The sequence below is a fragment of the Myotis daubentonii genome, chromosome 16 (assembly GCF_963259705.1).
Source record: "Myotis daubentonii chromosome 16, mMyoDau2.1, whole genome shotgun sequence".
Taxonomy (NCBI): Eukaryota; Metazoa; Chordata; class Mammalia; order Chiroptera; family Vespertilionidae; genus Myotis; species Myotis daubentonii.
In genome coordinates this window covers 26,041,182-26,067,683 of record NC_081855.1, presented here as the reverse complement: position 1 = coordinate 26,067,683, position 26,502 = coordinate 26,041,182, and the positions used below count along the sequence as shown (strand labels likewise).

Sequence of the window (26,502 nt, the reverse complement as noted above, 5' to 3'; positions counted from 1 at the left end):
TATGTGTTGACCCAGCTATCAGACCTTGGGCTAGTGACACTGTCCAATAGAACTTTCTGTGATGACAGAAACGTCCCATACTGTTCTGTCCAACATGGGAGCCACCGGCCACCTGTGGCCATGGAGCACTTGAAATTTGCATAGTGTGACTGAGAAACCGACATTTAAGTTTTATCCTAACGAATGTTAATTTAAATCGCCGTATGGCTGTTGCTGTCGTGGGCCGTGCAGGTCTGAAGCCTGCCCTGGTGGGGCCCCGTGCAAAAGACACTCTCCCTGATCCCAGGAGCTCACAGGCTGGGGTGAAACATACTCGGAGCTGGCACCGAGTGCCCTGACCGATGCTGGCCTGGTGTCTGTGGGATGTGGCGGCGAACTCGGCCTGGGAAGGTCAGAGAGGGACCAGGAGCTAGCCAGGCCGGAGGGGAAGAGCACGCCAGCCGGAGGGAACAGTACCTGCAAAGACCCCACGGTCTGAGAGCTGGTGCCGACCTCGCGGGAAGGGTTTGAAAGGCCTGGTCTGCGAGGAGGCTGGTGAGGTCACAGGTGGGTTCGTGGAAAGTGCAGGGGTTGGGGTTTTATCTGGGCCATCACTGAAGTGTGTGCGTGTGAGAGAGACAGAACGGTAGGGTTGTTTTAAGGAAAATCAAACTCCCAGGAGGGAGAAGGCTGGATTCGCCGTGGGGGTGGGTGCGGGGATGAGGATCGCCCGCATGGATGGGTGGAGGCCGGGCTCCTCCCTCCCTCGACATCCAGTCACACACGGACTGTGTCCTCCACCACCACCCACTTCCACAGGTTAAAAACTCAAATTCGCAGCTTCGTGTTCTGGCTGCAGCTGGGGAAGTGATTTCAGAGCCCGCTGGCACGGGGCCATGTGTTTCTTTAGCAATTTCCCCGCTGGAAGTTGTTAAAGGAAGTGGCAGGCGCTGGCTGGGATCAGTTCTGGCAGGCGGAGGTGGGAGGTGGGTGCTGCCTCGGCGGGAGTCCGGCCAGAGCCCAGCTGCGGGCCCTGAGTCAGCTCGCACTGGCGGTGTTTTCTAGAACAGAAGATGGAAGTGGGTCCGGTAAGGATTTTTGTTGTGGCCCTGACTGGGCAGGTTTCTCTTTCTCCTTTTTCCTATCCTTGATTCCCATGCTTAAATCAGGCTTCTCTTGGGGACGGGGAAGAGTTCTTCCCGACCTCTGCTACAGTCTTGGTTTCCCATTGTCTGGGAGGGGTCATTGCTCTGCCCTGCGCCCCCCCCCCCAAATGCAGGCGGTAAGAAGCAGGAGGCTATGTAAGATTAAACTAGAAAAATGAACTGGGATTTGGCTCCTAGGTGCAGCTTTAGTCACCATGAACCCTGCTGCCTCGCTCCTAGCCTCTCCTCCCCACCCTCTTCCTCTCGTCCCACCCTCTCCCTTTGGGAGCCAGAGGCCGAACTTGTGTCAGCCTTGTTCTTTGGCAGCTGGGAGCCTCCTCAGAATGTGGCACGGGGGTCTGCGCTTGGGGGCTAACTTGGTACCGAGGAATTGAGATCTCAGTACCAGCCCAATGGGCATGGGCCACAGAGCTCTCCCCACCTAGGAAGCGGGGAGGAGGCCTGGGCAGGGGACTGGCCTGCTGGTGTACCCCAGCCAGCCAGGAGAAGAGCTGAGGTTGGGGTATGAAAGGTGGTGTATACCATCCTGTTTAATCCTTATACCTGAGGTGGGGGTGGGAAGATACTATGATCCCCATTTTATGGCTCAGCAAACGGTGCTCAGAGATGTGGAGTGACCTGTTGGTGTCACACAGCTAGCTGATCGCTGGGGTGGGGTTCAAACTCACATCCTTGTGACTCCAAAGCCAGGCCTATCTTCCTACGTGATTTTGTCATCTGGCATCTTACCCAGAATAGCTCAGCCTGGGCTACCCTGTACAGTTGTATAATTGAATTGAGCTCTCTCTCAATCTCCCCTTCCCCTCCTCATTCTCCCTTCCTAACCGCCCCCCCAATTCCTTCTTTCTCTCTCTCTTCCTCCCTCTGTCCTTTGTTCCCTCACTCCCCTCTTTCCTTCAAATCTATGTATTCCATACCCATTGATAACTTGTCTTATACCCCGATTCATTATCACAGGGGATACATTATGAGCAAATTACAGTCTGCCCTGGGAGCTTATAGGGTAGTGGGGCACACGCATCTGCAGACACCCACCATGCGAAGCGGACTGACCTGCCCGGAGGGAGGAAAGGATGAGATGCGGCAAGGTACAGAGCCGAGGGCCTATCCTGTTTTTCCCTCCTGGTCCGGTCATGCACTCCCTCAGTAAGTGTATTTACCGCCTATTGTGTGCCAGGTGCTATTCTAGGCATTGCACCTGAGTTCCTGTCCCCACGGAACTTGCATACGTCACTCTTCCCAATGAATGAAGTGATGTCATTTTCTGATCCTGAGCCAAAGTGTCTGTTTTAAGTGTGGAGAGTAGGGGTGCCCCTGGTGTCTAGAAATCTGAAAAATCATGAGCGTAGCTCTGCACAGGCTGGCACTGACAGAGTAGGTGTTCTTGTTGAATGGCTGAGTTCATCCAGAGTTTGGTGTCTAGGGCCGAGGCGGTCCCAGGAGCTCTCATCTGGGCTTGCAGAGGCTGAACTACAAGGGCCTCTTGGGGAGGTCTTTGGCTGCTGATGACCTGCTGAGGCCTAGGGTTCCAGAGCTGCCTCTGGCCTCTGTTGGTGATGGGATGGGTTGGACTGAGCCAGACTGTGTGCTGTAGCCCTGCTGTGAGGTGGCGTTGGCTGGGTGTGCACCTGAACCTCCTCTGGGACCACCCAGCTCCTGGGCTGTCCGCTCGTGTCTGTGCCTCCTCCTCCAGGGAATGCCTGCCTCAAAGGCGAGATTGCTCTAGAACAGCTAGATATTGGGGAGGATGTGTCAGCACCACACTGTTTTAATTATTATAAAGCGAAAGTCTCTTTTCTCATTACCCTTCTTTAAAAAAAAAAAAAAATCAGCATATAAATTTCACTGGCCCTTACTTCCAGCTGTACCTTTGGCCAGACAGTGAGATTGGAAAACAAGCCAGCTTAAGAGCTTGAACCCTGGAATTGACAGCCCAGAACCTGGTGTTGGGAGGCAGACAAAATCTCGCCTTTGCCACTTGCCAGTGATGTGATGGTGGACAAGTCCCTTGCCTCTCTGACTGAGCCTGTTGACTCATCTGTCAGTTGCTCTAGCGAGAAACTGAGGAGTCATTTCTGAATCCTTCCGTTTCCTCAACCTCCACATTCAATTGACTGGCAAATCCCATGAGCTCTATTTCCAAATATATATCCCAAGCCTCTGCCTCTTTTTTTACCACTGCCACCTCCCTAACCCTAGCTACTGCATGGACTATGCAATAGCACCTGCTTCACTCTGTGTATCGACTTTTGCCCTCCCCTTTATTCATTTTTCATCATCTCGTTTTCTGAGTACAGCCCTTCATTGGTGTCTGGTTGCACTCGGCATAAAATTCCACACACACACCCTGATTACCTTCAAAGCCCTGACATATTCGGCATCTGCCTCCTTCCATGTCGTCTCCTACCCTCCTCTCTCTTCCCCAGAAACAATGTAAAATTGTTTCCTGTCATAACCCAGGGCTTTTGTATGTTCTTTCCCCTCTGCCTGGAAATTACTATACTCTCACAGTTGGCACCTTCTACCTCTGACAGGAACCCATTTCCTGAGTGCAGTTGGCCCTGATGTTCAGACCCTCTACCGTGCTCCAAAGGTTGGGCCAACTGGAGTTCTCCATCTTCCTAGCCCTAGGATTGGCTCTGATATGAGCACATGACCAAAGCAAAGCCAATCAGAACCTTCCCTGTTATTTTTCAGCTACAGTTCTAGGGAAGAAGCTCTCCATAACCCTGGCCCTGCTGATAGAAGAAGCATGCACAAATAGCCTCTCTCTCTGATAGCAATAACAGTTGTCAGTGCAGCACCCACCTCAACCCTCCCCACGGCTCTCCATGGGGATGGGTCTCCTGGCTCTCCCCTGAGGGGTTCAAGGGTGACATTGTGCCCCATTTCCCGAGGGGAAGTCCCTCAGGCTGCTATAACAAAAATACCACAGACTAGATGGCTTATAAACAGCAGAAATGTATTTCTCACAGTTCTGAAGGCTGAGAAGTTCAAGATCAAGGTGCCAGCAGATTTGGCATCTGATGATGATCTACTTCCTGGGTCAGAGATGGCCATCTTCCTGCTGTGTTTTCACGTGGTGGAAGGGGCCAGGCAGCTCTCAAGTCTTTTCCCCAGAGCACTCATCCCATTCACTGGGGCCACACCCTCATGACCTCGCCACCTCCCGAGGCCCGTCTTCAAATACCATCACATTGGGATTAGGTTTCAGCATGTGAATTTTGGAGACACACAAACGTTTCGTCCATAGCAGGGGGCAATGCTTTTATCCCCCGTACAAAAGAGATAGAAAGTAAGTGACCCGAGGTCCTCTAGACGGTAAGTGGTAGAGCCAGGATTCCTATCCAGGAAGTCTGGTTACAAAGTTGGGGTCATGAACACACACACACACACACACACACACACACTTCAAGTTCTCATAGATAGGACCATGTTGCACATTCCCTCTGTGGTGCCTGAGCATCTTTCTTTTTTTTAAATTTTATTTTCAGGTGACATTTTGTAAATCTAATGACAAATGTTCATTGTAGGAGAATTTGAAAATATAGAAAAGTTAAAAATCCCCCCACAGCCCCTCTGGCCACTGTTAGCTCCTGAACCTCGTACGTTGCTTTTTCATGTACATACAGTAAAATTCACTGTTTTGTGTGTGTACAGTTCATGAGCTTTGATGGCCAGTAGTTTGTACGGCTCTTCCCGTGGATGTCCATTCCACCCAGTCCCAAACGTGTGAGAGCTGCAGGGGAATGGGGGCAGCTGCGGTTCATGTGGGGGTGGGGGTTCCCCGGATGATTCACCGGGAGGAGGGAGATGGTCATCCTGCTCCTTGTTGACTCAGGTCAGGCTTTTTGGAGGGGGCAGCGGGGCAGGGAAAACCCTCTCTGTTTGTGGCCTGGTATCCTGGGCGCCTGGGTCCCTGGCCCCCTGCAGCGAGGCCCGCTGGAGCCTGCGCGTCTCACACCAGCACCTGCTCTGGGAGGTATGTGCTGACTCCCCAGCTCCCAGGCACAGACTATTTTTGGCTGCAGTGACTGCTCACTACAGTCATGACAACAGAAACTCTCCCTGCCTTGTCCTTCCCTGGGACACCGCACAAGGGGCCAGGGCTGCTGGGGACCCTGGGCTCCGGCCCCTCACCATGCATTGCCTGTGGAGCTGGGTGACGGCCAAGGCTTCGAGGGGCACGGCCCCACCGCCCGTGCTGCTACGAGAAGCACGAGGCCTGGACCAGCCTGGGCCCGAGGGCTGCGAGGTAGGCGCCGGGGGGCTGGGATCGGGCAGCTTTCCTTTGAGCGCCTGCAACGGGTGTTGTCTGTGCTCCAGTCTTTGCTTTGCTAACAACAGAACACGCCTGGGGGAATCTGCATGTTGGGGTGGAATGTGACTTCCATGTCATTATTTCATCCCCTGTCTTGTGGTCAAGCGGCTGAGGAACTGGCAGGATCTTCCTGAAGTAGATCTCCCCCATCCTTCTAGTGAATATTTTTTTGGCCTGTTCTTGCTTTTGGTTTGAAGAGGGCATACATTTGCTTGGAGCTACTCCTTCTGCAGGAGTTTAAGCAACTGAGGTTGTACAGGCGGGCCCAGCCCTGCCTCTCAGGGCTTCTGGTCAACCAGGCCAGGGAGGCCAAACCGTATAGAGGCATGAGCGCTCACTTCAGAGTCACACAGACCAGGGCTCCATCCAGGCACCATCGCTCACTGGCCGTACCTTAAGTGAGTGACTTAATCTCTCTGAACCTCACTTTCCTCAGCTCTCACTTTCCTTAGCTACCAAGCCGTGTGCCAGGCCACTTCGTGGGTTGCGATAGTACCGGTGGTTGTTATTTTTGTAGTTAGGCTGGTTGTGAAAAGAGGAAGTATGTCGAGAAGCAGAGTAAGAGTCAGGGTGCCGCAGCCCTCGGTGGGCCTTGGTCGTGTCTCGGAACCTGGGTGTTGGGGGGTAGCTGGTGGTGCGGGGTTTGCTTCTTCTTTTCAAAAAGAAGAAAAGTGTGTGCTGTCACCCACGTGGGCATGGGCGGGGGTAGGCAAGGCCGTGGAGATGAGGACTGCTACCCACCCGCCACCTTTGAGTCACCAACACATTAGGGACGTGCCAGGCGCTGGGTGGGGCCACGAGCCCAGGACACAATTGTGTCTGGGTCCCACAGGGCTCTGGGCCCATGTGGCTTGGCATCCCTGGGACCAGCGCCTTTGGAGGTGATTCTCAGGGCAGACCTCAGGGAGGTCTCTCTACTCCTTGGCTCACCTGTCCGAGCAGCTCAGGAAACCTGGCAGAATAAAACCTTCGCCTGTGGATAAGGAATGCCCACTCTGGGAGACAGTGAGCTCTCCAGGGGTAGGATGTATCCTGGTGCTGGTTACTGCCAGGGCCTGGTTCTGGCGCTATTGTTCTGGGTGACCAGGCAGGTCCCCTCCCTCTCGGGACCTCCGTGTCCTCTTCTGTAAAATGAGTATTGGACTCGACTGTCTCTAAGGTCCCCTCGAACTCTGCCTTTGACCTTGGCAGAGGAAGGGTTTCTCCCCTGTTAGCTCATTGGCCCCTTTCATGCCCTTAGACCCTAGTGACTCTGGTGATGGCCTCCTTGGCTTGGGTCCTGGCCACACACTCAGGGCTCCGTTGGGCTCCCATTGCTGCTGCGAGGCAGGAATTGTCATAGTTTCGGGAAAACTACGGAGAGGGGCTGTCCACCTCCAGGAACTCCCTATTCTGGGGGACCTGCCTGGTCACCCAGAACAAGAGGTCTTGGTCGCCTAGGTGGACACCTGTGGGGCAGCTGTGATATAATGAGGTCCCTGTCCTCAGGTGGGAGCAGTCTGGGTCTCAGGTCTCCAGCTCTGGACTCACTTCCTGTGCCCGATGAATCCCCCGCCTGGACAGACAGACAGCCCAAAGGACAGACCACACGCTGGACACTGGGGCATGCCCCTCTGGTGGATGGGTCTGTGATTGGCCTTCTGGCCCCAAGGGGAGCCCTCCCGACCCTGATGCTGGGGCCCTAAGCGAAGCCGCTGTACCTGAGGCCCGTTGGCCCGGCTTCACACTCTCTGGGTGGGCCTCACTGGCTCAGAGGTCTCACTCTATGGATAGAGAGGAGGCAGGGGAGGGAGACAGAGTCGGCTTGTCTCGGAATCCTCTCTTTAACGGCGCGTTTGAATAGGGGACCATCGGAAAGGGGAGAATTTGGGGACCAGCAAGCCACAAAGATGGCTGTAAAGTGGCCACACCCAAGGCCCCTGTTTATTTCTGTCAGTGCCTTTACCCTCGGGTGAGCTGAGTTCCCTCACGGTGACACACATTTCAAGCCAAGCCCCGTCCCCTGCACCCTCTGCCGAGGATTATCGGGCCTCCCGGTTTAGGGCTCCTGTCCCAGGCAGTTCCTCACGGCTCCCCCTTTCCCTCTCGGGAGTGTCGCTGTTGGGATGGCACAGCACCCCTCACCCTCCCTCGGGAGCCCTCCTCTTCACCCATCGCCGGCCTGGCCTGTGTCCCCATTGCCACCCTGCTCGTACACCTCTCACCTGCTGCGTCACCCAGGGACACAGGCGGGGGGAGGAGGAGGGAGCGCGGGCTGCAGGTCTGGGGAAGCTCTGCAGCCCACCCCCCACCCCCCACCCCGCTCACTCAGCTGCGGCCCCTCCACAGCACCCTGCTTGTGCAGGGAGGAGGGACTTTCCCACTTGCCTGTTCCCCAGAAGCCAAGCCTCATCGAGGGTTAGTGTTACTCTTTGGCTGCTGGTAAACCCTCCCCCTGTCCTACCCCGACCCCAATCTGTTTTGTTAGTTTGTTTTAGAGTATCCAGTTTTGACTCGAGTTTTAAACTGTGGAGCCGGGTGAACAATAATAATGGGGTTTCCCTCCCGACAGTCAGCATACATCCTGGGTGTAGAGAACCCGCTGTGGAAGCCCACCTATCTCCTCTCTTCATTTTGGGAGTAGCATGTCCTGGGGAGGAGCACACAGCCCCCAACTGGTGTGTGTGTGTGTGTGTGTGTGTGTGTGTTTCTCTCATGCTGGATGTGTCTGGCCATTTTCAAACGGCAGCCAGGAGGAGCAATTTTGGAAATGTGTGTTGATGCCACAGAGAAAGTGCAGGCCACCTCGGTGACAGATGTGGGCCTGCCGCGGAGCTTCTGCCTGTGTCCCCTTCTGCGGGAGTGTGTTGGGGTCGACCGGGGTGAAGACCTGTCAGCACAAGCGGCGGGCTGGGAGGGAAGGAGCAGTGGGGCCCAGGGCCACCAGGTGATGTGTGTTTGTTGAGTGACTGAATGAATGACCCACTAGCTAGGGGTTGCAAGCTATGGCCCCTGGGCCAATCCAGCCCACCACTGGGTTTTTGGACAGTCTTGTGAACTAAGAACAGTTTTCACATTTTTAACTGGTAAGGAACCAAAAGAAGAATTTCGTGACATGTGAAGATTACATGAACTTGGGGTTTCAGTGTCCATACCGGACGCTGTATTGGCACAGAGCCACGCCCCGTCTGTTTACACACTGTCTGGCTGTTTGGTGCTCTCCTGGCAGAGCGGAGTAGTGGTGATAGAGACCATACGGCCCGCAGAGCTGAAAATACTCACTCTCTGCCTGTTCAGCAAGCATTTCCTGCCAATTTCTGTCCTAGGTACCTCGGGTTTATAGGAGAAAGAACGGGGCCTGGGAGACAGCCACAGTCAGGCTCTCCCAGGGAGTAGGGCCAGGCCTCTGGAGTGGTGGTGGTAGCTGTGGTGATGCCAGATGCTGCCAGATGCTAGAGGTTTGGTCTCAGGCAGAGGTGGGAAGCACCCATTTCCTCTCAGGGGCAGGAGGGGAGCTGAAGGGGCACCCAGCAGGCCAGTCGGAGGGATTGAGAAGGAATGTGGGGACTAGATCCCCTGAGAGGCCTCCAGCTCCTTTTAACCCCACAGCTGGAGCTCACCCCAGCTGTGAGAGGGTAGGGAAGGGTGTAGAGCCAAGAAAGCCAGATGTGACCTGTGGTGCCAGGGAGGCTCTGCTCTGGGAAAAAGAGCTTGCTTTATAGAACAAAGAAGTGGGTACCAGCGCAGGCAGGGTCGGCTGGCTGGGACTATGCAGAAATGGCCATACCTCAGCCTCACCAATTGGGCTGTGTGGCCTTGAGCAAGTTACCTACTCTCTCTGATCTTTATCACCCATCGCAGGATGTTATAAAGATCGCATGTGGTGGCCTCTTACCTTCGTCTAGCAGAGTGTCTGGCACCCAGGAAATGCATAATAAGTGCTCATCACCCACCCTTTATTGGCCCCTTCTCGTCTCCCCTTTAACCTCACCCTCCACACCCCATCTCACCACCGCACCATCTTTCCGAGGCTCTCAAGCCCAGACATTCCAATACATGGGCCAAAGACAACTACTCCCGGGAGATTCCAGCGAGGCCCCCCACTCGGTGAGCCTCTATCTGCCTTGTGGGAGGGAGGGAGGCCCTGTGGTGCGGGAGAGGACGTCCCCTGGGACGGCTGTGCGCTTGGGCTAGGCTGGGGTCGAGTTGAAGGAGGTCAAGCCTCAGAGCGCAGCCCTGCCCTGGCCAGGCCCGCCTTCCGAACTGGGCATTCTGAGACCCTTTCTGCCCTGGGTTATTTGGCCAGACTCAAGACCCAGCAGGCTGTCTGCCCCCATGGTCCCCACCCCAGAAATTCTGATTTGATTGGTTTGAGGTGGGGGCCTGGGCACCAGGATTTTTTAAAAGCCCCCCACCCCCAGGTCCCTCCAGGGTGCCACCAGGGTTGAGAGCCCCAGGTCCGATCTAGGCAAACCCACAAACCCACTTGTTCTATAAATGATGAAGTCAACGCCCAGAGCAGAGCAGGGACTGCCCAGAGTCAAGGGGGTTCCAAGGACCAAACCTGACCCTCCCTTTGCTGGGCGGCCCGCTGGGAGGCGGTGGAGAGAAGCCTCCAGGAAGCGGCTGCCTTCCCCTGGGAGGGGCTTTGCCTTGTTGCCAGGACTAGGATAGTGGGATAGTAAAGAGGCTGGCACAGACCCTGTCCAGAGGCAAAGCCAGTATCCCCAAGCGGTCTGCTCATCTCCATGGAAACCCTAGGCGGCTGCCTGACCCAGGCTCTCACCTTCCCAGCCCCTCCTGTGCCTCCCAGAATATCCAGCTATTACTCAAGTCTCACCCAAGTTTCACCCACCCCCTCCCTCAGCCCCAGGGGTGGGGAGCAGGAAGGAAGGGGCTCCCTTGCCAACTGGAGGCATGTGGGCTCCCAGCCTGAGATGCCATAGAAATCTCCCTGCTCTTCTCTCTGTCCTTTCCCAACCCCCCTTGGGCCCTGGCCTCGTAGGTGTGAGGGGTCCTACATCACCATCTGCAGGATTCTGGGAGTCCACCTCTGGGCTCTGCTGGGACCAGTTCCCAGGGAAGCTTCTGTGGTGAAGGATCCTGGCCCTTTAATGACCACCTCCCCTCCCAGCCAGGGCAGCTAGAAGAGGCCTCTGTCCACCCTCCCCTCCACCCCTCCCCACCCCAGAAATCCAGGTTCTGCAAATGGACCTTGATTGCCAGCAGCACTGATGGGGGCAGTTCCTGACTTTACTGACCCATCCTGTGCTCTAGGACTAGAAAGCTAAACAGATGCACAGAGTTTGGGTTTGCCTCTTGGTCTTCCTTCCACCCGGCCTCCGCCTGATGCTGGCTTGACTACCATGTGGCCCATACACAGGCTTGGAAGCGCCCTGGCATTTCCACTGTCCACCTGACCGAGCATGGCGAGCGTGGATGGCTCTCCGTGTAAGCCGGTCAGGTTTCTAAGTATAGACCCAGGCAGCCCCGTGGCTGCTGGTAAGTCTCGGGATACCATTTGATACCCGCCTGGCCTGGCTCCAGCCACTGCCAGCTGCTGAGGGGAGGGGGCCGCCGTGTTTGGGCCAGCCCCCCCCCCCGCCCCGTTCTATAGAGAGCAGAGCCAGCAGTTTAATGATCACAGGCAGGGAGGGACCTCAGTGCCCAGCTAACCCTGCTCTCTAGTCATTATGCATATAAGAAAGAATAACTGAATGCCGCCCACTGGGGAGTGTACATTGTGTCTGGAGGAGATGGGCAGAGGCGCAGCCAGTGTCGAACTCTTGCTCTGACCCGTGTCCTCACTGCCCTGCTTCTGTGCTCCCTGCTCACCACGGCTCACAGGAGTGAGGATAACTCCCGAAATGGGCTGGGCAGCCGTGCCCTCCCTTTTTGGTTTCTAGTTTGTATTTTCTTCTTTACACGGAAGCTGGGGTGGGGTGGGCAGTGATTCTCCTCAAAACAATCGCCTCTTGGCCTTTGTCCCTTCCCCAGAACTGGGGGTAGGGCCCTGGGCTGGGGCACAGGTGGCATGTTCCCTGTGCCTTCAGGCAGGTGTGCGGCTCTCCTGAGGCCTCGGAGACCTGAGAGGGTTTCAGAGCTGCTCTGCCTGCCAGGTTGTCAGCAGGCCTGTGAGTTCACCTTTAGAAGGTGGTTAAACTGATCCCCTAATTTGCTTCTGGCTGAGAAATTATCCGGAAAGTTTGTATGTGAGTTACTCTGGTCTGAAATAACTTCCTAACTCAGACTGGGCACCGTGGGTGGGCAGGTCACATCCGTGTGTGAGGTTTGGGGGTGCGGAGTTGCTGAGGGGCTTTGCTTGAGTCAGGATAGAGGGAGCTGGCCGGGCCACTCCAGGGCCTGCACGGCCATGGCCCAGCCTGGCTGTTGTTTAGCTGCGGGCCCCTGGTTCCCGCATCCCTGCCTCATGCTCTCCCCTCTGGATTGAAATAACTCTGGTCCAAAGTCACTCAGAGGCTTTGGAAGGCTGGGCACTTGGTTTCTAAGATGGGGTGCCAGAGCCACGGTGGGTACCTCACCGAGAAGGCCTGGCCGCCCAGTGGTATGTTGCCAGGACCCTTGGCTGCTGGGCCACCGGTTCTCCCCGTTTGCCTGCAGAAATCAAGCTTTGAAATCCGCTGATCAGACATTCGGAAGGCGTCAGATGCTTCATGCAGGGTCTCCATGCGGGCGTCTGGGGGTGCGGTGGGACCACTGTTTGGTTGCACAAGTTTGCATTAGTTGCCACCATGTAACATTTTTATTTTAAAGCAAAAACTCAGATTTCTTGAGAACCAGAATATCTGGTGCCCCTCCCATAGTCTCCCCTCTTACCCCCGCACTGCCTGAGGGCAGAGGGTGGGTTTCTGATTAGCATCACCCTTGCTGCTGCTGGACTTCTTATTGTCCAGTAGAGGCTTGTTTCTAGGACATGTGTCTCCATCAAGAAACAGATCCAGGGGCCTCATCTCCTCGGATCTCACTTCCCAAGGCCTGGCCCCGAGGCTGCGTGTTTGAGACCCTCGCTGCCAGGTAACCGCTGACTGGGGGATAGCTCACTGACTGCCTTCAGGCAGGAAGGGTGGTCCCTCTCCCCAGCCCAGCGATTCAGCCCTGGGGGAGGGACCAGGGATTGGAGAGTGGAAGGAGCAGTCAGAAACCACGGCCACAGTGGTGTGCTGAGCACTCTCATTTCACTGATGCAGAGTTCACACTCCAGGAAGCGACGCCCGTCCGGGAAGAGGCTGGGGCCACTCCAGTTTAAGTGGGACCCCCGGATTGGAATAATGGAAAGAGTTTGGGGGATGGCATCCTGGGTTTCAGTTCTGGCCCTGCCATTTACTAAGTAGCCTTGCATGAGGTCTCTGAGCCTCAGTAAAATGGGCTTAATACCTCTCCTTGCTGAATTGTTTTGAACGGAGATAGTACTATACGAAGTACTGGGCCTATTGTACTGGCAAATAGTTTGTAATAACAAATGTAGTTATTATGTTGGAGAAACTGAACCTTGGTGTGGGTGGGGAAGAGAGGAATATAAAGAAAGAAAACCAATCCTTTGCATTTTAGTTAGATTGGGGCTTGGGTTTCTGGGCTTGTTGGTGTCCATGTCATTGTGTCCCCCCCCCCCCCCCCTCCCTCACACACAATCGGGCAGATACAGGAACCTCCTCTTGGAAACCTGCTGAGTCATCACCGCCTTGGGAAATGCAGGAGCCTCCGTGAGAACCAAGAGGGAGGACAGGACGCTCCAGGGAGAGGTGGAGGGTGGTGTCTGCACTTGTGGAAAGGTCACCAGCCATTTGTTTGTCCCCTGACGATACTGCCAACTTGCTTTTCATAGTAAAATGAGGGGAAAGATGTCACAACTGCATTTGCTAAAGCGCGTTACTGAGGGCAGTGAAGGAAAATACACCGATGAACAAAAGTTTCTGCCCAGGGCTGTTATCTAATCAGCTCCCTCTCTGTGCTGTTCTTATCACCGTCTTGTGACGCTCTGGTTTTATCGTCAGAAGGATGTCTGACAACCACGGGTTTGTCCAACCCATGATGAGCTTCTCGGTGCTTTTACTCGTGTGTTTATTTCTAACTGTTGGGGTGCATCATCCTAAACAGCTACGAGATTCTTGTCCACAACCCTGGAGACTGAAGAATATACAGACAAGACAGAGGTGGGGTGGGGATGGGGGGGTCATGGCCAGACTTCAGGGGCCACGTACGACGCCCAGGGCATCACAACACCCCAAACGGTTGCCCCAGTGACTCACAGCCAGTATCTTTAACAGGTTCATTTTGACACTTTGGGGTAGTCTGACGATAGCATTACTCTTTTAAAGTAAAATTAGACACAGCTTGCTAAAATCAGTGAAAACCGGCTTAGATTCTCAAGGATTGTGAGCTTCATATGAATCACTGAATGTGGGGTGTCTGGCGTTCTCTGTTATAGAAAATCTGGAAAATATAGAAAGGGGCCAAAGAAGAAGAAAACCCAGAACACCTTACCACTGGTCCTGCAACTCTGAGCTTTCTCTGTGCCCGGCCACATCGCATAGCAGTGCAAGGACGCATTTTCATGGCAGTCACCCCACACGCCACCGAGGCCAGGGACCTGTGCCGTGGTTCTGTGTGTCTGCTCCAGGCTTGGTGTCACCTGTGACTCAAAGTGATCAGAGCCAGAGGGGTTTCTTCGCCTTGATGAGGGGAAAGAGCACAGCTTTGAAGTCAGTTAGGCCTCGATTCAGATCATCCCTCTCTCTTTGTAGGAGTTTTCTGCTGCTGAGTCACAAATCACCACAAACCCAGTGGCTTGCAAGCCCCGTTGATCAGCTTACAGTTCTGTAGGGGGGACTGGCTGGAGGAGTCCAGGTGGGCTCTGCTAGCTCCCTGCTTAGCATCTCACCGCGCTTAAGCCCAGGCACCAGCCAGGCTGGCCTCTTACCTGGAAGCTCTGGGAAGAAGCCACGTCCAAGGGCATTCAGGTGGTTGGCAGAATCCAGTCCTGGTGGCCAGATAGGTGTGAGGTGCCCCTTTCCTTGCTGGCCATTGGGGGACACACTCCCCTAGAGGCCATCCACATTCCTTCTCATGTGGCCCCTCCATCTTCCAAGTCCACATGGTGACCTTTTCACACTTCAGTCTCTCACTCCCTCTCTGCTACCTTAACCTTTGGGAGGTTTTGACTGAGAATTAACTAAAGGGAGGTAGTGAGGGCCTATATGCCTGTTGAGGGTTAATTTTTTTTTTTTTTAAATCCTCAACTGAGGATATGTTTTTATTTATTTTCGAGAGCAAGAGTGAGAGCGAAAGCTAGAGCAACGTCGATGTGAGAGAGAAACATTGCCCCCCCCCCCAAGGATTGAACCTGCAACCTTTTAGTGTATGGGACGATGCTCCAATTAACTGAGCCACCCAGCCAGGGCGAGGGTCAATTCTTTTTATCCTATCACCAAGCCAGTTTTATTTGAAATCTTGTCTGATTCAGACACAGTGCAGCAGAATTGTAAAGGACCGTCTTTATCTCAAGTACCGTCGTTCTAGAAAGTTGTCGTGATTCATCATTTTTCTGGGCAGAGGAATGAAAAGAAACAAGAGGGCAATGTGCCCTGATCAAAACTTTTCAGATTTTCCCCTTCCTTCCTTCCCTCCCACCCCCACCCCGAAGCTGAGGCCTCTCCACTTCAGCTGCCGTCTCTGGGAGGGTGGGGTTGGGGTGAGGGCTGGCTGCCTGAGACCTCAGACAAGTGGCGGCCTCGTGTTGGAGGCCTGCCCACCAGCAGCTGGCCCCTGCCACTCAGCGGGGAGGCCGGCGCTGGCCAGGGGGAGAGTGAAGACCAGACCCCCGGCGTGCTCACCGGCTCTCTGCCTGTCCCTTCTGTGCTTCCTCAGGAGATCCTCCGAGAGCTCACGCTGGATGCCCTGCTGGACATGAACGAGGCCAAGGTGAAGGAGACGCTGCGGCGCTGTGGGGCCAGTGCGGAGGAGTGTGGCCGCCTGCAGTACGCCCTCACCTGCCTGCGGAAGGTGACAGGCCTGGGTAGGTAGGGCCTGCCTCCCCAGCGCCAAGGCCAGCCCCGTGGGCTCCCTCTCCCTCCACCTTGGCTTAGACACCCGCCTGTTCTCCCCAGGCCTAGCCTGGTTCCCTGGGGGCCATGGCCGTTGCTGAGTGGATGACGGGTGGAGCAGGTGTGGCCCAGGGGTCCTGGGGTGGCTTGGAAAGGCCAGGGCAGACATTCAGAAAGTGTGTGATGGACCTGACCTGGGCCCGAGGCTCTCCCCAGGTCAGAGGCTCAGACCTGGCCAGTGCTAACACGGGAAGCTCTAGCCTTTGTTAGAAACCCCAGGCTGGCCTGCTGGGCGGGCCCTGTATGCTTTCCCCTCTTCGGAGAACACTTGCTGGGCTCTGTGATCCCGCCAGCACCTTCCTGCGTTCCAGCCCCCTCCCCACCCCAGCGCCCCCCAGCCCTCTCCCCACGTCTCTGGTCCCCTGTCCTCACTGGCTGGCTGGGCCGTGCGCTCAGAAGGCACACACCGAGGTGGGCTCAGCCTGAGCCAAGCGGGATTGGAGATGTTATCCAGTGTGTCAGCCCTGGGCGTGTGCATGGCTGCCCCTGGCGCAGCGTGTAATCCTGGCATTAGCTGCATTCCCCGGGGAATCATTTGCTGGCTTTCTAATTCTTGCCTTGGAGACAACGTCAAACACCCTAACTGTTAATGCCCCCACCACCGACCACACCGATAAGGCTTTGAAATGAGCCTAATGAGTGGAATGAGGTGTGTTTTTTAATTATCTGAGCCACCTGTCGTATTTCTGGCTGCCTGAGGCTTAAGGGAAGCCCTGAGATTTCTATTCTGCTTGATTGTTTTATCAGAGGAGACTGGGCTTCATTTCTTCCCCGGCCCCATGGCACCAAGCCCACCTCTGAACACAGAGCCTCTGCAGAGAGCTTACTCGATTCAGAAAACCTCGATGCGCCAGGCCTCCTGGCTGGTGCAGAGAATGAAATGACAGAGACACGGTCAACAAGGAGGAGACCGAGCCCAGAGAGGGGAGTCCAAGGACACACAGCACGTGGGGGCAGAGCGGGGATCTCAGCCTCAGTCTTTGGTGGTGGTTGGTTGGTTCCCACATTGTGGAAATTTGAAAGCACTTGCCACCTAAGCTGGAATCTTGGGGTAACTTGTCAGCCCTCCCTCCGTGGGCCTGAACTGTAAAGAACTGCGGAGAAGCCAGCTGTCAAGTTGCGGTGACCTGTGTGTGTTGGGAAGGCTGCGGATGCCAAGATAGGGAGATCGCTAACTTATTAAGCACTAATTTATTAAGCCAGGCACTTGACACGTATGTGGCAACACCCTTTTGAGCGGTGGCAGTAAGCTCCTTTAGCAGCTGAGCATCGGACGTGCTGGGTGAGCTGTCTGCGGTCCACACCTGGCGCATAGCAGAGCTGCGCTTGGGACTCAGGCCTCTTCAACCTCAGGGTGCTTTTCCCACAATGCCCTGGAGGAGGCCCCTCGGGCGAGCGTCTTTAACAGGTCCTGCCGGATGGGGTGGGTACCCGTGGTCACCCTGCCTCTCGGATCATGCAGGCAGAGTCTTCGTTGCACCCAGCGGGCTTGGTGAGAGCAGCCTCGTTGCAGCCTAGCTCAGCCACTTACATCCCACAGGACAGTGATGGCGAATCTATGACACGCGTGTCAGAGGTGACAGGTTTTTGGTTGATTTTTCTTTGTTAAGTGGCATTTAAATATATAAAATAAATATCAAAAATATAAGTCTTCGTTTTGCTATGGTTGCAAATATCAAAACATTTCTATATGTGACACCGCACCAGAGTTAAGTTAGGGTTTTTCAAAACTCTGACACGCCGAGCTCAAAAGGTTCGCCATCACTGCCCTAGGAGCTGGGTCAGTTATTCAGCCCCACTGTGTGCAGTTTCCTCATCTGTGAAATGGAGGCAATAACAACACCTCTCTCATAGGGTTGTTGTGAGGATGAGAGGAATTACAGTCAAGCACTTAGAACAGAGCCTGCGACACACTCGGTGCTCTTTTCAGTATTAGGCTGTTGTCTGATGGGAAATGTCCAAGTCATTTCCCTGTGGTCTCTGGTGTTAAGAAAGGTGAGTGAGGATGGTTCCCTGTGCCAGTGGCCTGTAAACAGGAATATGGTGCCTGCTCTACTCCATAGCACAGCACCAGTCAGTCCCCAAGCTCTTCCTGCTAAGTGACTCTAGGGTCATTCCAAGAGCTACGGCCGATGGCCGGGTGGTGGCACACAAAGCAAGACCCATCTGTCCTCTCTGAGCTGGTGCAGAGCCCAGTAGTCAGTTTGGAGAATTTGGGGCTTGTTTCTTTGGTGGCAGACTTACCCATGGATTCGTCCTCTGACCAAGTAACATGTCCATGCTGCCTATAGATTAGTGTAGAAGTTAAAGTGTCAGTCGTGGCTGCAGTTCCGAAGGGGCACAAGGGACACTCAGACCGAGTGACTCATTCTGCCAAGTTGACTCGTGAAGAGAGGCACCATGCGATGGGGTGGGAGGAAGGGCATTTGAGGAGGGGGGGCATGCACAAGAAACCCCAGGAACCATAAAGGCTAACCTCTCTCCACCGTACCTGATAAACGGCTGCGTGGGCTAGGCTTGCCTGCCTCTGATGACAGAGGGCTCATTGCCTTCCACGGTGGAGCCATTGCAGGTTATTCAGGACTGATACCCTTGTGGGAGGAGGCCAGTGCTGTGGTCAGGACATGGGGCTCCGTTCCCATCCCACCACTTGCTTAGCTGTCTGACCTTAGCATTGCACGTGGCCTCCCTGCATCTCAGCGACCTCACGTGCTGAGAGGATCGGGGGAGCCGGGACAAAGCACAAAGTAGAAGGGTTCCAGGGTAGAAGTTCATTTTGTCTGGAGTCACAATCTACCTTCCGGTACATTCTACTCATTGATAAATAGGAGGAGGGAGGTATCTTCTCCTTCCCCACAACAGGGTGTCTAGATGGGGTCCTTGCTCCCTGCCCCCACCCCTTCAGTATCTGCCCATCTCCTATAAGGTCCCCCCTGAGCTGTCCCAGGTGCACTGATCCTCCGCTTCATCTCTTAGTCTCCCTGGCTTGTCCTGGCCTCTCAAGGCACGTGGAACTCTTAGTAGTTACCAGAAGGTGCTGTGTGTGCCCTACTTTTGCATGCGCTGTTCCCTCTGCACCCACCGCTTCCCTCATTGGCTCAGCCCAGGTGCCCCCTCTTCTGGGAAGCCCCCCAACCCCCAGGCCATTTTGGGTCTTCTTCCTCTGTGCTCCCTGGGTCCCCATCCCTCTCCTGGTCAGCACACAACCATTGTGTTGAGTGTCGGTCACCCTCCTTGGACTCTCCAGGCTCAGCAGATGTCTTTTTTATGCCTTCATACCCGGCGTCCAGCATGTGCTTGAATGAATGGACAGACTGTGCCATTGAGTTGGAGCCCCACAGAGCCTCGAGGTCTCAGTGGCCTCAGGCAGAGGTCACTGTGGGGGCAGCCCAAGGTCATTCACAGGCTTCTCTCATAAGCCAGCGGCTGTTGATCCCATTCTAGCTGGATCTCTTTTCTAGCAAATGTCCAGGGCAATTTGCTGTTAGCGGGTTGGTACAGCCCCTTTTTCTGACATTTGCATTTTCTTAAAGTGGAGTTATCTCTCTACATGCCCCGGCTTCTCTTCCCTAACTCTTCAAAGATCAGTCGCCACTTCCCTCTCTGAAGCCGCCCACTTTGGAGCTGGTTTGCTGGCTTGTTCCCCACAGACCTGCCAGCAGGAGCCCCGCACGAGCTAGTCTCCTCTGGGCCTCATATTCTCTCTGTAAAACAGGGACAGTAATGTCCATGGCGGGGGCCTCACGGTCCGTTAGAAAAGGAGGAAAAAGATGCCTGTCCGTGAGAGGCCTCTATAAACCAGGGGAAGGCTGGTCCTGGAAGCCTTCCATTAAGGAACTGTGCAGCCCTGCCAGCATGGCCCAGTGGTTTGAGCATCGACCTATGAACCAGGGGGTCATGGTTCGATTCCTGGTCAGGGTACATGCCCGGGTTGTGGGCTCCATCCCCAGTGGGGTGGGGGGGGGTGAGGGGGCGCATGCAAGAAGCAGCCGATCAATGATTCTCTCTCATCATTGATGTTTCTATCTCTCTCTCCCTCTCTATTCCTCTCTGAAATCAATAAAAATATATTTAAAAATTTTTTTTAATAAAAGGAGCTGTGCCATGTTGGGCAGGGTGTTTAACCTCTCTGGGCCCTAGCCACCTCACCTGTACATTCCTCTAGCCCCAGCCTCCTATGACTCGACTTCTCGGCCCACAGGAAGGGAGCACAGAGAGGACTTGGGCTGGAGTTCGTTGGATGCCCGGCGGGAAAGTGGCTCAGGGCCTTCCACGGACACCCTCTCACCAGCCAGCCTGCCCTGGCCCCCAGGGAGCACCCAGCTGGGCAGGATGGGCAGCAATGCCCAGGGTCCCCGCTCCGTCTCCGTGTCAGCTCTGCCCACCTCGGACTTCCCCACGCCTGGCCCCAGCGAGGGCCTCACGGACACCTGCATCCCCCTGCACGCCAGTGGCCGGCTGACCCCCCGTGCCCTGCACAGCTTCATCACCCCCCCAACCACGCCCCAGCTGCGACGGCACACCAAGCTGAAGCCGCCAAGGACGCCACCCCCTCCCAGCCGCAAGGTCTTCCAGCTGCTGCCCAGCTTCCCCACGCTCACCCGGAGCAAGTCCCATGAGTCTCAGCTGGGGAACCGCATTGACGAGGTCTCCCCAAGTACTTACTTGACGAGGTAAGGACTCCGGCCAGACAGTTGTTGTCTTTGCAATCCGCTGAAAGTTTTGACTACAGTTTTCTCATTCTAAAGGTAATATAGACTCAATTGGAAAAGAGCATAACATCAACTAATATATAAGTATGTACAGTGAAAGGTACCCCTGTCTCTCAGTCTACTCCCCAGGCTACCTTAACAGCTTGGGCTGAATCTTACTAGATTTCCTTGCAAGTGTGCACACGCGCACACACACACACACACACACACACACACACACACACACACATGAAAGGATGCCATGTATCAGTCAGGATAGACTGGATTATGCTGCAGTGACAAATAACCCCCAGGTCCCTGGGTCTTCAAACAAATATTTGTTTCTTGCTCACGCTACCTGTCCATCATGGGTCGGCCCATTCCAGGCCCCCGGCTGAATGTTCCACTGCGGTAGAGGAAGAAAGCAATTAAACGCTCTTTCCTGAAAGTTCCACTCACCTCTCATGATCCTACCCAAACAAAGGAGCCAGGAAATGTAACTCCCACGTGCCCAGAAGAGAATGGAATATCTGGCTGAAAGCTCTAAGGACGATAAAAAACCATGCACTCTGTCCTATAACCTACTTTTTCAACTTACCTTGATATCTTGAGAACTTCATGTCAGTATTCTTTTACTTTTTTAATATCTTTTACCCGTATTTAAAATAGGTAATAACAGTCACATGGTCCAAAATGCAAAAGCTTCGTAGCTCATGTAGTTTATTCATCTTTTTAGGGATGTATAGTATAAAGTGATCCCCTACCATGTCCTTTGTCACTCAGTTCCCCTTTCAGGAGCAACCAGGTTATTGGTTCTGTATGTATTTGTAGTTATCCAAATGCCTCATCTTTTTCTCATTTTTATGTCATTGTATAGTTTAACTCCTCCCCTCTTGGTGGACATTGAGTTCCTTGTCATTTTTGTTGTTTGTTATTACAAAAATTGCCTTTGTCAACATACCCTTGTGGGCAGGGTGAAGCAGGGCATCGCAGTGGGCAAAACCCAGGGTGTCTGCTGCTCATTTTCCCCACCAAGAGCATTAGGAGGGCTCTGGTCTCATCCTGGCTCCAGGCGGAGAATAGCCTCGGGCAGGTGCCACCTCTGCCTCAGGTCCCACTGCCGGTGAGCTGGCCTCGAACCCTGGGGCTCTGAGTCTCTTCTCCACAGAGCCAGCAGAACTGGTGCTGGTACGGACATCAGGCCACCCGCTGCCCTCAGGGAGCCCCGAGGGCAGGCTGAGTGGCCTGGTTTCCCCAGCTCTCTCTAACCCTCTGACAGCATTGCTCAGGGCATGTCCCCACCCGGCCCTGCTTGGAGGTCAGCTTTGTGCTCCACTCTGTTCTCCCTGCCCTCCTGCCCCAGCCGGTTCCTCTCTGGCAGACTGAGCCCGCCTCCTGCCTGGGGAACTCTAATTACCGTGCTGGTGGCGGCGAGGCTCAGAGAAGCTGATGTATGAGAGTGCACAGATGTAGCTTTGTCCCCACGGGGGGCCCAGGAGGGCACCTCTAGTCCTTCCCATTGGGGCAAGTCCCCACATTCCCCAGCCGTCCTAGCCCCACACCCTAGGTGCTGAAAGTCCTCATCCAGCGCCTTGCCCCTCCCTCCCCGGGATGATGTTCTGGGGGACACGTGGAGCCAGCACGGTGCCCTAATCCTGCTTTCTTTCTCTCTTTTCTGTCTCCTCCAGGTTTGGTAAGAGTGATTCATTTTCGTCCCCTCCCTCTGCCGCCGGGAGCGGTGTGTGTCTCGCTGTCCCCATCGGGGTGGATGCCTCTGACCCTCTCTTAGTGCACCTGGCCCTTCCGTGGTCCAGAAGCAGAGGAGCTGGGAACTGCCTCAGGACATCACGCTAGGACAGGTGGCCCCCACGGGACGAGCTGGCCTCCGCCCAGCCAGCAGCCTCTCTGTGTCACTCACAGCCGGTGGGCAGTCCCCATGGCAGGCCCTCCCCAAAGGTGACCTCGGGTAGGGAGTGTTCACCCGCTGGGCTGCGGCCGGAACCCCGCCCTCCTGGGAGGAAGGTACTACCTGTCTGGCGTAGGCGGACAGCAGCCTCCCGCAGACCCCAGCTGACATCTCAGGGCCCGGCTCTGCGGGACAGGGACATCCTTGGGGCAGGAAGGCGGCTGGCCTGTGAGTGAGGCCCTGAGGTTTGCCCTCAGGAGGCGAGGAGGAAGCCCGGGCAGCCAGATCTCCGCCCCTCCCTCCGCCTCCGGTGGGAGCAGGCTCTTGCACGTGGCTCCGCTGTGGGCCTTCTCTCCTGAGTGAGCGCAGCGGGAAGCAGCGAGCCCCTGGAGCTGCTTGTCGTTGTCCCAGTGGACGCAGATCCTCTTCCCCGGAGCCAAGTAGCAGTTTACCTCTGTCCTGCCCTGAGCTGGCTAAGCGAGAGCTGAGGAGGGGATGTCGGGTACTGTCTTGGCCAAGATGGTGCTGGGCTGGTGCAGGACCACCAGGGAGGCTGCGCTTCCCCTCCCCAGGGCACAGGCGGAGCTCGGGCTCTCACCGAGCCGGCGGCCCTGGGGCCCTCACCGAGCCGGCGGCCCTGGGGCCCTCACCGAGCCGGCGGCCCTGGGGCCCTCACCGAGCCGGCGGCCCTGGGGCCCTCACCGAGCCAGCGTCCCTGGGGCCCTCACCGAGCCGGCGTCCCTGGGGCAGTCTGGCCCTTGTGTCCTCCGGGGAGCGGGTGATGCAGGGTCCGCACCCGTGAGGCCTTCTCCGGCTGCGGGAAGGCGGGATGAGGCCTGCAGGGCCGGCATTTCGTCTCGTGAGGGGCAGGTGATGCCTGGCACACGTGCCCTCTCTCCTGCCCGTATCCTGTGCCCGTGGCAGACATTGCAAATCAGACACAGGCTTCACTCAGAGATTGATGATTGAAATCTCGCTTTCCCACCATCTGTGTCTCTTAGGCCGACAGCCTAACCCCTTTTACTTTACTTATTTATGTATTAAATATATTTTTATTGATTTCAGAGAGGAAGGGAGAGGGAGAGAGAAATGTTAACGATGAGAGAGAATCATGAATTGGCTGCCTCCTACACAACCCACACTGGGGATCGAGCCCACAGTCCAGGCATGCGCCTTGACAGGGAATTGAACTGTGACCTCCTGGTTCATAGGTTGACGCTCAACCACTGAACCACACTGGCCGGGCAACCAAACCCCTTTTAGACCATGTGCTTTAATGGCGTGGCTGCTGTTGCCTGGGGTGAACCCCAGGAGGGAGTTGGGAAGAGTCAGCATGTGGCAGACGTGCTGGCGAGAGCTGCAGGGGTGCAGCCGGGCAGCACAGGGCCTTCGGTCCCTGTGGGAGGAGTCAGCACTCCAGCATGCCCTCTCCTGGTGGTTGGGTCTGTGGGACACGGCCTTAAGTGAACCAATACTTAACGAGCACCAGCTGTGTGCCAGGCCAGCTCTCAGGCACCCGGGAGGTGCAGTGGCCTTTGGGGGGCGGGGGGGCGGGGTGAGGGGGTGCAGGGCTGCTGACTCGGAGGACCCGGCATGGCCCCAGATCCTTAAAGCACCATGTTCCTGACCTTTCTGGGTCCCAGGTGTCTGATCATTGGATGAAAGTCTAGGACAGTGGTTCTCAACCTTCCTAACGCCGCCACCCTTTAATACAGTTCCTCATGTTGTGGTGACCCCCAATTTCATTGTTACAAATTGAACATAATTAAAGCATAGTGATTAATCACAAAAGCAATATGTAATTATATATGTGTTTTCTGATGGTCTTAGGCGACCCCTGTGAAAGGGTCATTCAACCCCCAAAGGGGTCGCGACCCACAGATTGAGAACCGCTGCTCTAGAACCTCTTTCCAGAGGGTTCCCAGACCCACCCAGGGGTTCAGTTGAGAACCTATTCCAGGAGGAGCAAGGCTGTGCAGACCTGGGAAGGAGGGGGTGGGGAGCAGGGCCCCACGTGTGGAGGAGGGGAGGGAGGGAGGAGGGGAGGAGGGAGCTGGTCGTGTGTGTAGGCTGCCCCTGGATGGGGGGATCGCTTCCAGCTGGTCCTCCACTGCCAGCCTGCGATGCTCAGGCACTGGGGCTGCCTGTTCTTCTGGGGAAGCCAGGCTTAGGAGGAGAGCCCAGGTGCTCTAGGGGGACAGGCAGAAAGAGCACCCCACAGCCCGTGGCCTGAGACTTCCCCAAAGACCCAGAATGATACCAGGTGAGGCCAGGCCCCGTGAGAGCTCTCAGCAAGGCTAGGGAGGTGCTGCTGCACAGCTCACCAGCCTCCAGCCCTCTGCCAAGGGTCAGGCAGTGTCCACTACTTAACAAGAGTGACCAGACTGCAGCCCTCACCAACTGGTGACCTGGGGGGGCATCCACGAGACAGTGCAAGAGGTGGGCGTGTGGAGGCCTCTGCCCTCACACACTCTGCCTTCTGCCTCTCACCCCCGCCTTTCCCCCAAAGCCAGAACTGTACAGGCCAGGCAGTAACGTTCGTTAGAGAAGCCGGCCATGTGTGAGGGTGACCACGCCGCCCCTGGTTAGCCTGTCCTGTCCCTGTTTTGATAGATGCCGGTTCAGGGACGTTTCTCTGCCACTCAATACGTTTTCGTGCCCATCTAGCTTGCGATCTCTGACATAGAAGGTCACGGGAGTGGGCCCTCCCTGCAGGGCTTCCTCGGCCCGCCTGACCTCCCTCTTCCCCTGCAGATCTCCCCCACGGCTCCCCACAGATGGTACGGAGGGACATCGGGCTCTCGGTGACGCACAGGTAGGCCCCGCCCGGCAGGGACTCAGCTGGATGGGGACCCGCATGAGCCGGGGTCACAGTTCAGCGTAGGGGGTCTGTCCTGACCCCTGTTTCTCAGGGCTCTTTGCCTCTGCTCTGTCTCCATCACCTCCTTGGGTCTCTTCCCAGTCTGCTGAGGGCAAACACAGGTCCCAGGAGAAGCAGGGTCACAGTCTCGGGGAGGAGGAGCCAAGAGCTTCTTCTGAGTCCCACTTGATATCGTGCGGCTCTTACAACCGTCCACACACCAGCGCCCCGTTGGGCTCGTTGATGCTCCAGACTCCGGGCCCCACCCTGAGGCCGAGGCCTGGCGTCTGGGCCTCCAACAACTTCCAGGGCTGGCACTCGTGTGTTGGGGAGGGCTGATGCATTGTGGGAGCCTTGTTCGTCCATCATGTGACACCAGTGGGAGTATCTGCTGGATCGGGTCCTAAGACGGACGGATTGCTGGCTCAGAGGGTCTGCACACTGATCCTTCTGGTTGCTGTTGCCAAGTTGCCTGCCAAAGAGCTGGCATCCATGGCCACACCAGCGTTGGGGTTTTGACAATGATGACTTCGTGGCTGGACTGTCTGAATGAGGGGAGAGGGGGAGGCGTGGGCCCTGGGTGTCCCAAACTCCCAGGGAGAGGGTGCCTGGGGCTCTGGGCGGGAACCAATCAGTCTCCTGATTTCCCTGGGCTGTTCGGGGACCCTTGTCTATCCAGGCCCTGCTCTCCCGGCCCCTGAGAGCACTTCTGTGTGTCCCCCGCTGCAGGTTCTCCACCAAGTCCTGGCTGTCGCAGGTCTGCCACGTGTGCCAGAAGAGCATGATGTTTGGAGTGAAGTGCAAGCATTGCAGGTGATGGGCGAGGGTGGCCGGGGTGGGAGAGGGGAGCCAGCCTCATACTTGTTTAGTCACAGTCCCACGCCTGGATTACTGACCTTAGGTCAAGTCAGAGTTCAAAGGGTTCCCCTCAACCTACGATTCATGATCCCATTCAGCACACCCAGGAGTGAGCAGCCCTCTGCAGGGAGAGGAAGGGAGCATCAAGCAGGGCACTCCCAGAGAAGGGACCATTTGAGGTGGGCTTTGAAGGATGTGCAGAAGTTTGCCAGGTGGACAAGGAGGAGTTCTGAAATTAGCCTCACATTTTAGCACACAAGGATAGCAAACAGGGGCAGGCTGTGATAAGAACAGCGATGGCTTGTGGTCCTTCCAGAAGGAAAGAATGCAGATTCTGTACAAGCCCAACTTTCTTTTTTCAGACCATTGTGGTCCCTGGTAGGAGAGAAGGACAAGGTTAGGGAACAGTGTGGTGTGAGCAGGGTCTGTCCCCTGCTTCCTGGCCTCCCTCACCTCACAGAGGGTGGCCCTGGCGTCCCTGCTCCCACCCACTTCGCCCCTGCATTGCTGTGTGGCGTGGGGCCAGCTGCTTGCCCTTTCTGGGCCCCATTTTTGCCATTGATGCATCTAGGAAGAGGATTCCAGGTCTCTGTCCATCAGGACGGCTCTAAGACTCTGAGC

General features: G+C 55.8%; 1 protein-coding gene across 10 annotated transcripts in view; it reads left to right on the top strand.

Annotated features, from left to right (window-relative positions):
• Window positions 1-26,502, top strand: part of KSR1 (kinase suppressor of ras 1) — a 137,924-nt gene that overhangs the window by 87,800 nt on the left and 23,622 nt on the right. For 8 of the 10 annotated variants that reach the window (XM_059669439.1, XM_059669438.1, XM_059669440.1 and 5 more), the window contains exons 3-7: window positions 15,331-15,478; window positions 19,768-20,239; window positions 21,946-21,995; window positions 24,918-24,978; window positions 25,753-25,836. In XM_059669439.1, coding sequence (XP_059525422.1) covers window positions 15,331-15,478; window positions 19,768-20,239; window positions 21,946-21,995; window positions 24,918-24,978; window positions 25,753-25,836 — 815 coding nt within the window. Of the gene's footprint in view, window positions 1-895; window positions 1,068-15,330; window positions 15,479-19,767; window positions 20,240-21,945; window positions 21,996-24,917; window positions 24,979-25,752; window positions 25,837-26,502 lie in introns of those variants that run through there. The other 2 variants (XM_059669446.1, XM_059669448.1) reach the window with 2 other exon arrangements.